General features: G+C 48.6%; 1 protein-coding gene across 4 annotated transcripts in view; it reads left to right on the plus strand.

The window, feature by feature from the left end:
- Positions 1-14416, plus strand: part of LOC126578342 (ecdysone receptor) — a 215029-nt gene that overhangs the window by 159438 nt on the left and 41175 nt on the right. The window contains exon 2 of one of the 4 annotated variants that reach the window (XM_050240797.1): positions 2983-4792. The exons of the other annotated variants lie outside the window; for them this stretch is intronic. Coding sequence (XP_050096754.1) covers positions 4174-4792 — 619 coding nt within the window. The 5' untranslated portion in view covers positions 2983-4173. The remainder of the gene's footprint in view (positions 1-2982; positions 4793-14416) is intronic. 4 annotated transcript variants of the gene reach the window in all.

The raw sequence follows: 14416 nt of genomic DNA on the forward strand, positions 1-14416 counted from the left end.
GATGATGATGATGACGCAAATGGGTGGGGGACTAGGTGCAACTAACTTACATGTATGCTCTCGATTGATTTCGTCCGATTTCGATTGATAACATGATTGCTAATCAATGTAGCAACAGTTATTGGACTAGATCACTTGCTTATCGCCTTATGGGTTGGTAAGAAAAGTTTTCGTTAACAGAAGTTTATTCCATCACTACATCTCCAATTCAGTTTTGGTTTTTTTCTTCTTATTTACGATTCAAATATTTTTTTGATTATTTTTTGGTCTCTAGTATTTAAATGGTATCGTCTATTTAATTTACAATGTATCCGGATATCCTTTTTGGATTTAATCGAATTGCCGTCTATCGTCTGTTATCAATTGCTCCTAGACACCATGGAATCGAATACATTTACTGCTTGGAATAGCTCACAAAGAATTAATCTTAGATTTAAAAGATTGTTTCCCGCAACAACTTACCAACTCCATTAGCTCAATCCAAAGAGCCACCTCCAGACATCCTAATCCTTTTAAGTCCCGCGCAATATTCTTCCAATCGCTGGCCCTTAAAGGAAACGACGGTTCAATTCGAGCCACTGTAAAAGCACGACGGCCGAGAAAAAGGGCCTCGCCGAGACCGAGGATGCTCTGTGTACACACAAGACCTTGTCGGCCGCTGCGCTGCAGCGCTGTTTGCGCAACGAATCCCGGATTATGACACCCACGAGCTTTTAATGATTAACTTTCGCCATTGTGCTCACGGCAAAGGTGTGCAAAGCTGGTCTGGCATGGCGAGTCCTCTCCTCTAGGACGTCTCACGCACTCGCACTCTCTCTTTCTCCAGCAACATCATCTACGTTGATCCCTCCCTTTTGTTGAACTTTCAACAACGCAGCAGCAGCAGCAGCAGCAGCAAGTCTTGGCAGCAACAATGAGCATTAAGTGAGCAAAGAAACCTTGCTCGCCCGAGGTCGGCCCTCAAGGTGGGCGGTGGGTGCCCGCTCGTGGCACCCTTCGCTTCCCTTCCTCCCTCACGCCCTGTCTGTAGCTTTATCTCTTATCGCTTATCAATTCCACCGTTGGCCTAGTTTCGCGCTCCGCTTTTGTAAATCTTCCTGATAAGAAACGACGACGAGTCGCGCGCGATGGGCACACGGCGGGGGTTGGGGGGAAAGGGAACCTTTATTCCCGACATCTTCTCACTAGGCTGGCGCTGTTGTTGTTGTTGTTGTTGGACCAACGGGAAACGGATTTTAATGCTGAAAGTTGACAACAAGAAGTTTTGTTCGAAGCATCGATGATGTGATCAAGCCATCGGTCAAATCGGATGGCTTATAAGACACAGAGAGAAAGAGAGGGCACAGGTACCTTGTTCTACCTTGTTGTCTCGGTAGTTAACGATCTTGCTTCGCGTCGTCGCTTCGCTTGGCTTCAGTTCTCCCCTCTGTGGATCGAGCGCGCGCAGTTCTGTTCTCGCAAAAACTGTGTCGGTCGGTGCGAAAAGGAGCTCCAGAAGAACCAGGAAGCAAAGAGAGCGAGAGGAATCAGGATAATGAACGATAACAACCAGAATCCGAGTCGAAAACGCCAAACAGGCCACCATACGGGGAGAGAGCGAGAGAGAGAGAGAGTGAGAGAGAGAGAGAGAGAGAGAGAGACAAGGAACCGAGCATAATGAAATCTTCCAATTGCTTCGATCTCCCGCTGACCTGACAGACCTGAGACGGACGCAGTGGAGACAGTGGAGTAGCGAAGTTGAGAAGAGCGAAGCGTCCTCTTTTGTAAACGAAACCCAAGAGGCACCTTAAGCAGCAACAGCAAGAAGGTCCTGTTGTGGTCTGGCGAGTCCTCCGCACAAAAGTGAAGGGAAATTCCATCTCGGTGCCACTGTTCGAGCCACGGAGCACACATACACATGCCCCAAGACGCGCGTGGCTTTTTGATCTTTGGAATCTCTGGTGTTGGTGGTTGGGTCTGCGAAGGGGGGGGGGGGGGGCACACGAAGACACGGGGGCGAGAAAGCGAAAGACAAATGTCAGCCGATCGACCGACGACGGGCACGGCACGGCACACACATGCACAGGTTGTTCTTATCTAACTTCTTTTTGTTTTCAAGCGATCAGGGAACAGGAATCGAACGGGCGAACGGTTGGGACCGGTTCCTGAACGTCGTCGGTTCCCGAAGGAACGCTAAATGCCCGTTCTGGAGCACACATCGATTTGACATTCACCGTCCTCGCTGGTGGCACCGGGGGTATAAGCGAGACACTCGCAAGGCAAGCACTCGGGCACACAAATGTAGAATGTAGATCGACCGATCCACCGATCATCGATCAGCGGCAATGGCGCGCTGTTCTGGACAAAGTGCTTCCTTTGTAAGTCGTTTTATGTGTGGGCTTTTCACTCTGTTTGTCGGATGTCAGTGAAGATTTCTCTTTGAAGGTGAATTTAAGTTAAGCTGATAAGATTGTCTACACTTCAGTAGTTTCGATAACTGATGATCTATGGCGGCAACATTCTAATTTCGATCCAAATTCTTCTCTGTTCTTCGATTATGGCGCTTCTTTCTCTTTTTTCATCGTCGTGTTAAGTCAGAAATCTAGAGAGGGACACTTCTAATCACTGCTAGTGAGTTCAGTTTGGCCTAGATTGTGGTTTCGTTTGAAACGATACTCCCTGATATCATTTCAATCGAAATGACGATAACCTAGATCCGATATCTTCGGCCAGATATGGATCACACAAGTAAACCTGCTTCTAGGGATAAGACGGTGTATTCAGGGAGTTTTATCAATCATTCTACTCCTCCAAGTGTACAAGCAAAGCTCGATGTTGTTTTGAAGCCTCCAACAATCACTTGAACTCCCGGAAAGCAGTTCTTCCACTAACTATATCCTTCTCTATAATCCCTTATAATGATCAATAATACAGCATAAAAGATCGTCGACTATTAATTCGTCGGTCGGAATGAAAAAGTGAACACAACATTTTGTTCAACAGAATCATCAAACAGTGACAGTGACTCTCCAGTGCACGCAGTGGCCAAACCCCCCCCTGATAGGCGTTGTGGTTGTGGTGGTGTGTGCGGTTGCGGCAATAGCGATCCGCACTCAGCATGAAACAACTTCGGAATAGTGCCCACAGTTACAGTACACCAAACGCTGGTAATCGTCATCCGGAGCCGCAGCAGCAACATCGCCGTCATTGTCGAGTATCGTCGGCGTTGTGACACGCTCACGTGCTGCTCTCCGCGCTGCCGCTGCCGTGTTGATCCGTGATGATCGTGATGAGGGAGAGGAAGTGATAAACGAGCGGTGGAGGTGTTGGTCCTAGAAGAATTGGACACCCCCCCTCTCTCCTTTAAACCGCACGAACGTGTTTCGTTGTGTTTATGCGTGTGATTCCATGGAAAAGTAGCAGGAAAGGAAAGAAAGAGTGCGAAAGATAGTGTGTCTGTGTGTTGTGAAACACGAGGAGTTTTTCAAAGGTGCTAAGTGATCCGCTGAAGTGTACTACAGGATCCTCCTAGGGTAGGAGGTAGTAACAACCAAGGCTGCAACAGTAGCAGCAGCAGCAGCAGTAGTGAGGTGTCAGATCCTATAGTGAGGTGTTAACAGAGTCGGTGTGAGCGGTGAGGTCTCACAACAAGGTGTAACTCCGTGAATAGTAAATACTTAGTAGAGAAGAATTGGTTTAGTTTCGGTGTTTAGGAACCTTCCTGGAGAAGGAGATAGATCACCGTGAAGAAGAAGTGGAAGGAGAAGAAGAAAAAGGATCATCATCCGGTTGTCCGGATATCTGTCGCCTTCTCGTCTTAACGATTGGCCTTCATCAACACACACTGGTGGCAGAGCACCCTTTTCCACCCACTTGCCTCAACTCAACGTGGACCTCAGCAACAGCAACCAAGAACAACAAGGGGAGAACGTTGCTCACACAGTAGTACCTCACAGTGCCGCGCGTGCTGTATACAAGACAGACCTCATCGAGGATCACCGTACCGTACAGAAGCTGGTGCTTCTTCGTGCGTGATCTGCCTCCATCGCTCTCCCTCTCTCTCTCAGAGCCAGCCAAGGTACCTGTCAGCGGGGACATCCCTGTCGTCCTTATCCTTGACCACCGCCGCCTAGTTTCCCCTCAACAAAACGCGTCAACAATTACCCAGAAACATTACAACAACACGGATTCAAGATGATGAAACGTAGATGGTCCAACAATGGTGGCTTCACCTCGCTGCGCATGCTGGACGATAGCAGCTCCGAGGTGACGTCCTCATCCGCCGCCCTCGTAATGTCACCCGGCATGACCATGTCCCCGACTTCGCTCGGTTCGCCCGAGTACAACGAGCTGGAGCTGTGGGGTGCGTACGACGAGAACGCCTACAACGGGCACAGTGTCCTGTCGAACGGGAACAACAATCTGGGCGTTGGTGGAGGTGGTGGTTGCGGTGCGGGTGGTGGTGGTGGTGGTGGTGGTGGTGGTGGTGGTGGTGGAGCCGCCGCCGTCACCGCCAACCAGCTCCTCATGAACGGCATCATGCACGGGACGAACAACCTGAACGGCATGATGAACGGGATCGGCATTGGTTCGGGCATCGGCAATGGTGGCGTTGGCGTTGGTACAGTGCTCGGTGTCAACGGGCAACCGAACGGGATCGGTCAACCGAACAGCAATCAGATCCAACAGTTCGTCGGGAATCTGATCAGCGGTATGAACCACTCGCAAACGATCATCCCGCCGCTGCCGTCCATCATCCAGAACACGATCATGAATACGCCGCGCAGCGAATCCGTCAACTCGATCTCGTCAGGTAAGTGTATCAGTGTAAAGGACAGAAATATGAAGCGTTTAAATTGATGCAAAAAGAGAATTTTTGATAACTTTGACAAGCATGACAGATGCCAAAAAAATATGCGCGTACGATCTTTAATGAGAAGTTAATATGAATTACAAAATCAACCTTGAATTACAAGTACCGTGAGTCATCAGTCAGTCCAGAGGTTATCCAACGATCCCTCGAACGCTGCGAATCAGCCAATCCGGTTGGGGATAGGGAAAAAACCCCCGGCCGGGGGTTCGCAAGAGAAGATGACACAAAACACGCGCGCGTCTCGCAAACCATGCCGTGTTCTGTTACTTTCATTGACCTACATACTGAAGCTCCGTTGGTGGTTTATGGTAACACTGTGGGGGTTCGAGGCGCGATCGGTTCCGCCTCAACCTTGTGCGTCAGCCACCGAAGGATGGCGATTAAGGCACATTCATGCGGCGCGTACGCGACCTTCTTCCGGCCTTCCGGAGCCCCGCCCCGCCTATTGCCGCGTTGTGTATTGTCTCTGCCTTTGCGGCGAAAGCGATTCGAGCGAAGGTTTAAATGCGATAACGGGGGCGGTGGTTGTTTGTGACTGTTTCGTGTTTCGATCGGTTTGAGGATGACAAAATGAGGAGCAGCTAAAAAAGTCTCGCGACACAGGACACGCCAGTTTAGAATGACATCCAGTTGTCCGGCACCAAAAAGCCTATCCTAAGAGGCGTCTAGGACAGTTCACCCGTTATGGGCTAGTACTCCAAATAGAATTCTAGGCGTTCTAGAACATTCAAAGTGTCACGCGGTCCACCCCGCTGGACCACAGCAAATTGTGACACACCCAAGGAGTGTTTGGTTTACAAATTGAACATAAATTATGTTCAGGCAGGCAGCTGGAGGTGCTGGCAACGTGACATATCACGTTGGTTGTACATACTCAACCGCACCGTCCACCGCAGGGGTCAAGCGCAGAGAGATCGCTCACAGATCGCTCTTGACCTGAATCGACGCCTGCTTCGACGTACTGTTGTCCGACGCACAGGACACCCACTCTCATTGAGAAGATTGAAATGAAGAAGAAAAAAAAAGCAGCCGCCCGAGGTCGAGTAGCAACATCGATGCGAATGGGGTTGGGATGCTGCTGCTGCATTGGACGACATCACAACAAACCTCGCCTCTGTGTGATGACACCCACCGGACGACACCTTGTAGCTATTCGTGTTCTCGAGCGCTAACACTTCAGCGTCCAGTGTTCGCTTAGATTCTAATCTGGTTAGCAGCCAGCGGCAAATTGCTGTGGGGAGGTGGCCAACGAGGGAGCTCGCTGGTGACGCTGCTGGTCTCACTCTCTCTCTCTATCAGCCAGAACCGCTTTTCTAGGTCAGCAACCGAAGGGGAGACACACAACAGCAGCAGCAGCAGCAGCAGCAGCAGCATCGAGTTCACGTTCACTGTGACGACGCCTCCTTTGACGTGTATCGCACGCACACAGTGGTGCGCTTGGCTGCTACGACGATTATCAATATGGAATGACCCACCTCCTCATATCACCCCGAAAGAACCACCACCCGTTCGGTTTGGTAGCAACCCGTGCCGAGGTGGAGGCATTTTTACGCTTTTCAGGGTCATCCAACATCCTCAATACAAGCCTCTCCTGCCGTTCGAGCAGGCTACTCCTTTCCCTTCGACCGTCTGTCCGACCGTCCGTCCGGAGAGCAGTTTTTTTTTTTTTTTTTTTGAGAGGAGTGTGAGGGTGTTGTTTACCCTGACGCGCACTGGCAACGCGCGCTCCGGCCGCGTACAACCGCGCTTTGGCTGACGACATCTGTTACGCAGCTTTTGATCGGCAGCAGAGCCGTGACTACTGTGACTGCCAGATCGTATCGTGGTGTCTCCTAAGTCTTTTGCCCGTGGCAGTGGACTACGTTGAGAAGAGGACAACGGACAGGTTTCTCATGTTTCGTTGTCATCAGGTTGGCGAAATTCATTGTGGAAGACATTCCATTCACTTCTGCTGACAGCTATTCGAACTGAATCGTTAAACATTTTTGGACTTGTATCCAGATTCAAAAGTTTCTTCTTGTATCCAGAAGTTTCGGACAAGACAAGGACACAAACAAGACTTGTGACAAAAAATCTTAAATTCTCCCCAAAACTGAACTTGAATTTATGGCGGAACTAGGATCCATGATGGTAGCCTTGTCACAGACACTTGCCACCCAGATTTTCCCGAAATGTCTTTCGTAAAAATCAATTTCATATCCTTTCACCAAACAAGCCCCACAAGCTGTTTGGATTAGTGTCACTTGGTTCGGGCTACACTTTTCTTGGAGGTCCATTCGAAGGAACACAGAACTCAATGCCATCACACACCGGATATGGGTCGCCGTAGCGGTATAGGTGATGGAATCTTCCATTGCTCCCACTCTACCCTCGGGGCAGTATTATGTTGATGCTTCTCGAACGGCGCCGCCATCAGCCAGCGTCTTAGCCGTGCGAGTAATTTTGTTATCAGTTCTCCCTCCCCCCCCCCCCCCTCCCTCTCCCTTTACCCTTCCGGGAGTTTGACATTCCTGACACATTTATTGTGTCTTGAACGTGCGGGTATGTGTCTTCCAATTACTCACACGTTAAGACAATATAGAGGCGATCCCGGTCGATTCCAAAAACCCATTTCAATGACATGTTTTTGGTTGTTCCATTTCGATTTTGACATTCGAAGGAGCGACTCATTAAGCGATTCGGCTCGCCGGCTATCATCGGTTCCCGCTGTGAGTGACTAATGAAATATCCTTTCCCAGTAGTAAAAGCAGAAATAGAAGAAGCTGTATGCGAATGCTCTGGATGGCCATCAGAAAATTAGGTTAATTTTGAACCCAATTTGATTAGATGATTACTCGTCCTTTCTGCCTCGCCTTCTGAAGGCTGCCCCCCCCCCCCCCCGTTCATTGAGGGGAGCCCCCTCCTTTTTTTCTAGGTCATGCATTGGGGACAATAAAGTATTGATAGGAGCACCAAGGTCGTCCCCCCAAATATACGCGCACAAACAAGGTGGTAATGAGACAGCATTCTTGTTGAAACGACAAATTTGGTTGCAAAAACTCTTTTTGGGGACAAACTTGGATGGCAATTTCCTCTTGACTCATCCAAACTCATCCGCAGAGCGTTGGAGTGAACGGTTTTGATTGTGTCATGTATGTTTATGTACCCGACCCGATCGGACGAGTATGTGTTTGTGTTCAATGTTTTCGTTTCCACATGATTCAAGGTCACACCTCCGACTGGGTGGCCCATCGCCACTCTCTCTCTCTCTCTCGTTCTGTCTCTCTGTCTATCAATCTCATTTCCTTTCTCTGTTTGACACCTTTTATCACTAGAGAGAGGGCCGCGTGTATTGGCGTTTTGTGTAAACGACGCCTCGCGACCCCATAATTCGCTTAAGCCTCTGACTACCTCGCGAGGGTTTTGTTGATAAAAAAACAGGCGCACTAAGGTCGCGTTTAATAGAGCGAATCATTGCGCGAAGCGTTTGCGCAGGGCCTAGCCCCTAGCCTAGCGCCTCGCACAAATGGCGAAAAACAAACGCCGAGCTCACCGAAAATCGCCGGAATCGAATGCGCGCGGTGGCCACAGTCTCGACGATCGTCCGCGAACACCACACCACACCCGTGTAGAATGTTGCTCTCTCAATAACAAAAAAAAATCCCCCGTTCCCTCCCCCCAATAGAGCCCCCCCGACAAAACCACGAGTGTCATTCTCATTGACACTCGAAAAAGGCGCGCGCGATACATTTTCGGGCCCGCGACCGCGCTCGCTCGCGTTCCGTCTTTAGTGTGTCAAGGTCCGCACAAGAGTGCAAGGTCTTGCCCTTTTTTGCCATTTAGTTCTCGTCATCGTCGTCGCTGTACGTTGTCATGCATTTGAGCATAGCGCATGCAGTACGTAAGAGGGGTGGCTTAGTGGCCTAGCGGCCTTTTTGCCAAATTGTTGGCTAAGGATTTGTCAGTTTTGTTTTTCAAATGGTGGGCCACAGTTAGAGTGGCAGCATCCATTCGGAAGCATGATGGCCGGTCGCCAACTAGCAATTTAGGACCATGCCGCGGCATAGGCGGGGATGAAAGCGAGTTCAATGTTACGCTAAAGACGTGGGAGGTAGGGAGGGATGATGATCCCCATCAGGTGTGTCACCGGTCGCCCGGGGTGAGTCAGCTGTCAGGTATTCTCTAGGTCATCTTCAAGAAGCTTGTTGGATTTTAGGAATCTGATGTTCCTTTTTTTGAATTTTATTATGATCACTATCTGCTTTTATTTTCTTGTGGGTTTTGGTGTCGTTTATTTTTGATTTTTTAATGCCATTTGTGCTACTTCATTAATGTTCTATTGTTTTCATCTTCACTGTTTTCCTTTTTTTTCAATAGCTTCGTTTTTTTTAACTTAAATTTAACTTTAACTTATCCATGTTTGCTTCAAATGTATCCTTTTTTAATTCATGGTGACGATGTTATTATAGGTTTCACTTTTCTGCTTTCTGTTTTGATTTGCATTTAAATTTGTTAACTATTTTTATCGGATATACTTTGTTTGTTTGGTACTTTTGCCAAAAAGTATTGAATTAAAATTATTTAAAATTAATTAAAATTAGGTAATAATGTTGTATATTTGTTTTATTCAAAGCATCTAATTCTTTCACTTTAAATCATCACAAAAAAATATCCAAATCTTGCTCTACTCTTGCTCAATTTCAAATAGCCCCCTGTAATTTCGCACTGAAAAACCTGTTTGCCTTCACGTTAGTCTGCTAAAATGCAGAAGAAAAACAATCCTTAAAAGCAACGCACTCACTCCCCACCACCACAACAACTACCACGCTAATGTTAGTAATGGGTCGTCGAACTTTAGTAAATGTGGGGAGCGAGTGTGGCACGTGCCTGTAGTTAGTCAGATAGGTTGACGACCAGCTTTCTGCCCTGCTATCTTGTTCCTCTTGCATCTCTCAGTTCAACAAACATTGCTGCTTCTCTCTACCCACTGCCACATTGCGCCAAAATGCACCTTCCAAATGTCGGTTGATGCAGTCCGAGGAGGAGGCGGCTGTCGTGGTCTGGCCACACTCCTGCTTTTGCGAATTTAAAAATATCATTCCAAAGAGCCAAATGTTCCATCATCATAACCACATGGTAGGAACGAACGTGTCAGTCTGTGAGTAAGAGCGAGTGAGAGACTTCAATGGCCGACTATCTTCCCTTTCCTACAAGCGCGCGCGCACACACTCTGGTCTGGTCTGATCGGCCAGGCCGGGTTGGTGGCGTGTTTTGGGTCAAGTTCGCGCTTGTGTCAATGGGCTGGCTGGCTGGCTGGTTGGCTGGGGGTGGCATTGGGTGGTGGTGATCGCATTTTGCAAAACAAAAAATAAAAAAACATAAACCCAAACACCATCAGCGGCACCACCACCACCATTAGGCCCCTTCTACGTATTACTTCATTTTTGGCAACCAATCTCCCCCCCCCCCCACCGTGGGAGGAGGGAGCGTACAACAACACACAGATACACACGTAATACTACGACTAGTAACGTAGTAGAAAGAGTGACGGAGAGGGAGAGAGAGAGAGTGAGCGAGCGGGAATGCGAGCTAATAAAAAAACCATTTTTACGATGATAAACATACGTAAGGATGGTTGTCGATTTGTGGGGTGGGGTGGAAGGGAAGGAGGAGTGTGGGGCATGGAGCGCGCTATCTCGCTGTGCCGGGGAACCCACTGCTACTATACAGCGCGCACGAGTTTGGCCTTGAAACAATTTTTGCTGCCCCCTCCCATCCCATCCTCCCACTGGACCTCTTCGTCATTCAACATCAACCCCCGGTCGCCACCGCTCGTTCATTGTAATGTCATCCACACACAATCACATCGGCCCCGTGCTTTTGACGTTTTACTATCAGAGAGTTGCGTTTAATATTTTTTGTTTTCTTCTTTTTCTTGTTTTTTGTGGGGGTTGCTTTTCGTTCAATTCATGCTTTATGTTGGTGGTGGTGACGATTACAGACTTATTGTTTTGTTTTTTTGTTTTAATTCTGACTTGTCGAGATCCTTGAGTGGTGAAAAGTGGTGAATATACGCACTTAGTACAAAAAGGGTACTTAGAAGAAGTATTTGCGATGTGAATTATGATCCTCAAATTCGCTGCAAATCCAGTGCTAACCGCTCATCCCTTCCGTCTCCTTGCACACTCCAAAACCTAGCACGTTATCAGTCGATGCGGCCTTCAGTATCAATTTGGAGCCCTCTCGACGATGGATGTGGTAGGCGCACCGAGGAAGGTCTACGAGATACGGATGCGTCTCGCCGTTTCTCCCCTTTTCCCGGACAACACCCCCCGGGAACCGACGTCGTTCTGCGTTTGTTTCGCCCGAGACTGGGTCACCTCATTTCTCATTTAATCTGGCCACCAAATTACCGGAGGGAGGGTGGGAGGTTGGGAGAACGGTTTGGTGTCTCTGGTGTGTTGGTGTTGGTTGGTTGCGCCATATGTTCCTCCTCACAACATACGCTCTCTCTCTCTGCTGACCTCTTTTTATGAGTTTATTTTTCGGCTTTTTTTCCTTTCGAAGTTTTTCCTCTTCGATAAAAATAAAATTGGTGTACCACGGTGAGAAATATAGAACAGTGCACAGTGCAGTGCTCATCCCATGCAGCTCTACCCCAACGGCTGCGAACTTCCTACCAGACCAGAGAGCAGCAGCAGCAGCACTTCTAACATTCTCGGTATCGGCGGATCGTGCACAGGCGATCGAGGGAAAAACAAGATCAAAACATGAAAACATCCCACCTCTGTGCCCAGTTCACTCTTGTGTTGCAACACAGCACCGCTCGATCGCTGGCATAAATTTGTTAATCAGAACCCTTTCTCGGGGGGTTGCACCTCGCTCACCCAAAATACTTAATTCAATCCACCACCGAACCGAGCTACTAGCCCGAAATATAGGTCAAGCCCTTTACCACCCTGCGCTGATCATCGTGTGAACGCATCGCGCACGCTGACCCTTAACATTGGGCGCTGTGAATGATGATTGCTTAGTGGTCAGGGCACCACCAGCAGACTGCGTGCACGTGTTCGATCCGGAACGGATGCAGTTCTTGCACCCTTCCGCTGCGATGAAGCAATCTCATCTCATCTCATCCACTGCCCTGTCTGGGAAGTGTGAATAGACGGATGGGCCGGTGGCTGGTGGCGGACACTTTGCGTCGTGATATCGTTCTAGAAGCGAGCGCGGTTTTGCTTTTTCGCTCGTCGCCCTGCGAAGCCTATGCGCGGCGTTATCGTCGTTGCGGCGATGCTGCACGAAGCGTTAGCAGCAGGAAAAGAAGCCGGCAGGCAGCGTGTCTCTTGGTCGTGTGTGGGTTTTCTATTTTTATGCTGTTTACTAACCGCCGGATGCGGTATGGAGGAAACACTATGTGTCGCACACTAGCTAGAGCAAGAGCGTTCGTTTGTGCGTGTCGTTCGTCACGTCAAACGCGCTGCACGGATTCGGAATCGGAATGTTCCATTGCTTCTTAGACACGGTGGCAACTGTATAAGTACACCTTTACCGAATGATGCGTGCTGCATGGAGAATAGATTAATAATTCACGAGCTGATTCGATTTTCAATTGATCCAACTGCAACAGCTTTGTATCTGCCCTGAATTACACCTTAGAACAAGAGTCTCTTCCCCAGTAACTGTAAAAAGTGTGACAAAATACAGTATGTAAATTTGAAAAACGATCACCACAAATCTAGTCCAAGACACTGGCGAACGAAATGTGTCGTCCACGAGATCGTCTTCTGTCGCCCTGTTAACCCTGAGCCGCGGATTGGGGCTCGGCCGCTCGCGGACACTTGCAGCTCTTTGACAGCTTGCCAGCAGCCCACGGATGGTTTCCGTCATGATGCCGATCATCATCATCATCTCTCGCATCGAACGGACCTGTCTAGCGCGCGGCTCGGAGGTCGTTAAACCAAAAATAAGACCATCAGCACCACAGTGGTGTGCAGTTGCTAGTGGTGTGCTGTTGTTGCTGCTACTGCACCCAGGACAAGGACAGAGTCACCGTACGTGCTGCTTTGAATTTGAATTCCTCAGTATTAGTTGATCGTACCTTTGGACCTCTCTAGCCTCTAGGAGTTGATGGTTCAAGGTGTGGTTTGCTCTTCGCTTTTTCTAGGTGGCAAATTCATCGCCCCGTCCAGTGTGTTCTCATCTTCACTACAAGAATCGAGATTCCATCACACTGTAGCCTTGAATCTTGCATCATTTTGCGAGATTTGTTTAATTCATTTGCAAACATTGTGACGAGACAAAAAAAAAATGGTGACCTCATGACGGTAAAAAGGATAACACTCATTCATTAAAGTCCGATTGAACCGGGAACAGTACATAATACCCTCGATAATAATATGCCGTTATCGCATATCCACCACAGAACGCAGCAGGAAACAAACCAAAAACGAACGGTGGTTCGACTTTCACGGACTTCTTGCAGTGGAGAGTTTTGTTTTTTCTTCCGTCCGTTCCGTTCTCCATCATCGACACTTCACTTTCACTCACTCATAATAGTTTCTGGCACTTATGTGCGGGCGCAGCACCACCACCACCAGCCCTCTATCATCCCCTCCCCAGTACTACACATTTGATTGATGAATCGCGCAGCGTGTCAGCATCACTTTCTGTCAGGAAGTGATTTGTTACCGAGAGCTCTCGCCCTCTCAACGCACCTTCCCACTTTGCTTCCGATATCGGCCAACAACTATTGGGTATTGCGTCACGGTCCTTGCGGTTGTGTGTTGTGGCATCGGAGGTTAGTGGGTTTTTGTGGCGATTCGTCTGTCGGACACGCGCGCCCTTCGCCTTTAGTGTGCCTGCATTAGTTTTTGGGTGCCAGCATCGTTTTCGGTGCTTTGGGGTGCCATTGTAATCATCTTTTCTCGTGGATAAACCACCAACTTACCGAGTGACCACCATTGGGACTTCTTCTGATCGTCGTTCGGCTGTTGGACAGCGAGCGCTTGCGGCGGTCATTAATCATCGCAAACACGAATCTTCTACCAGACTCTTGTTGAGAAGCGAGTGCGAGTCTTGATTTTAGTGTCTATCAAATGACTTTCGTTACTTGTTGGAGAGTTGGAAGGTGTCTTGCGAGGTGTTTGACGTTCTTAAGTTGTTCGTAAGATACGGTTTGTGGGGATTATTTAGGCATAGAGCGTAATGACACAGTTTATTGCTTCAAAACAAGAAATATTCGTCAATATTCACCGTTTCAAATCTATTTATTTAACTATCACAAAGTCTACTTAAAGTGAATCACGTCCTAAAAGGCGACAGAGCTCCTAGATTGCGTGCATGTGTCTACCGGCATGTCTACTGTCAAAGTTTGGCCGAATGATGACGCGCGTTGAAAGAAGATCCTCTGAGTGACATGCCCATCATTGGCACAACCATCCTCCTTCTCCTCTTCATCATCATCATTGAGAGTTGGTGTGTAGGGCTTCCGGTGCGCCTCTATGTAAGTGACGTGGGTCACATCCACCCTGTACCACCCCCCCTCTCCTCCATTGTGTCCTCATTTCATGCCCGTAGCTCACCCTT

This window comes from Anopheles aquasalis, chromosome 3, assembly GCF_943734665.1.
Source record: "Anopheles aquasalis chromosome 3, idAnoAquaMG_Q_19, whole genome shotgun sequence".
Taxonomy (NCBI): domain Eukaryota; kingdom Metazoa; phylum Arthropoda; class Insecta; order Diptera; family Culicidae; genus Anopheles; species Anopheles aquasalis.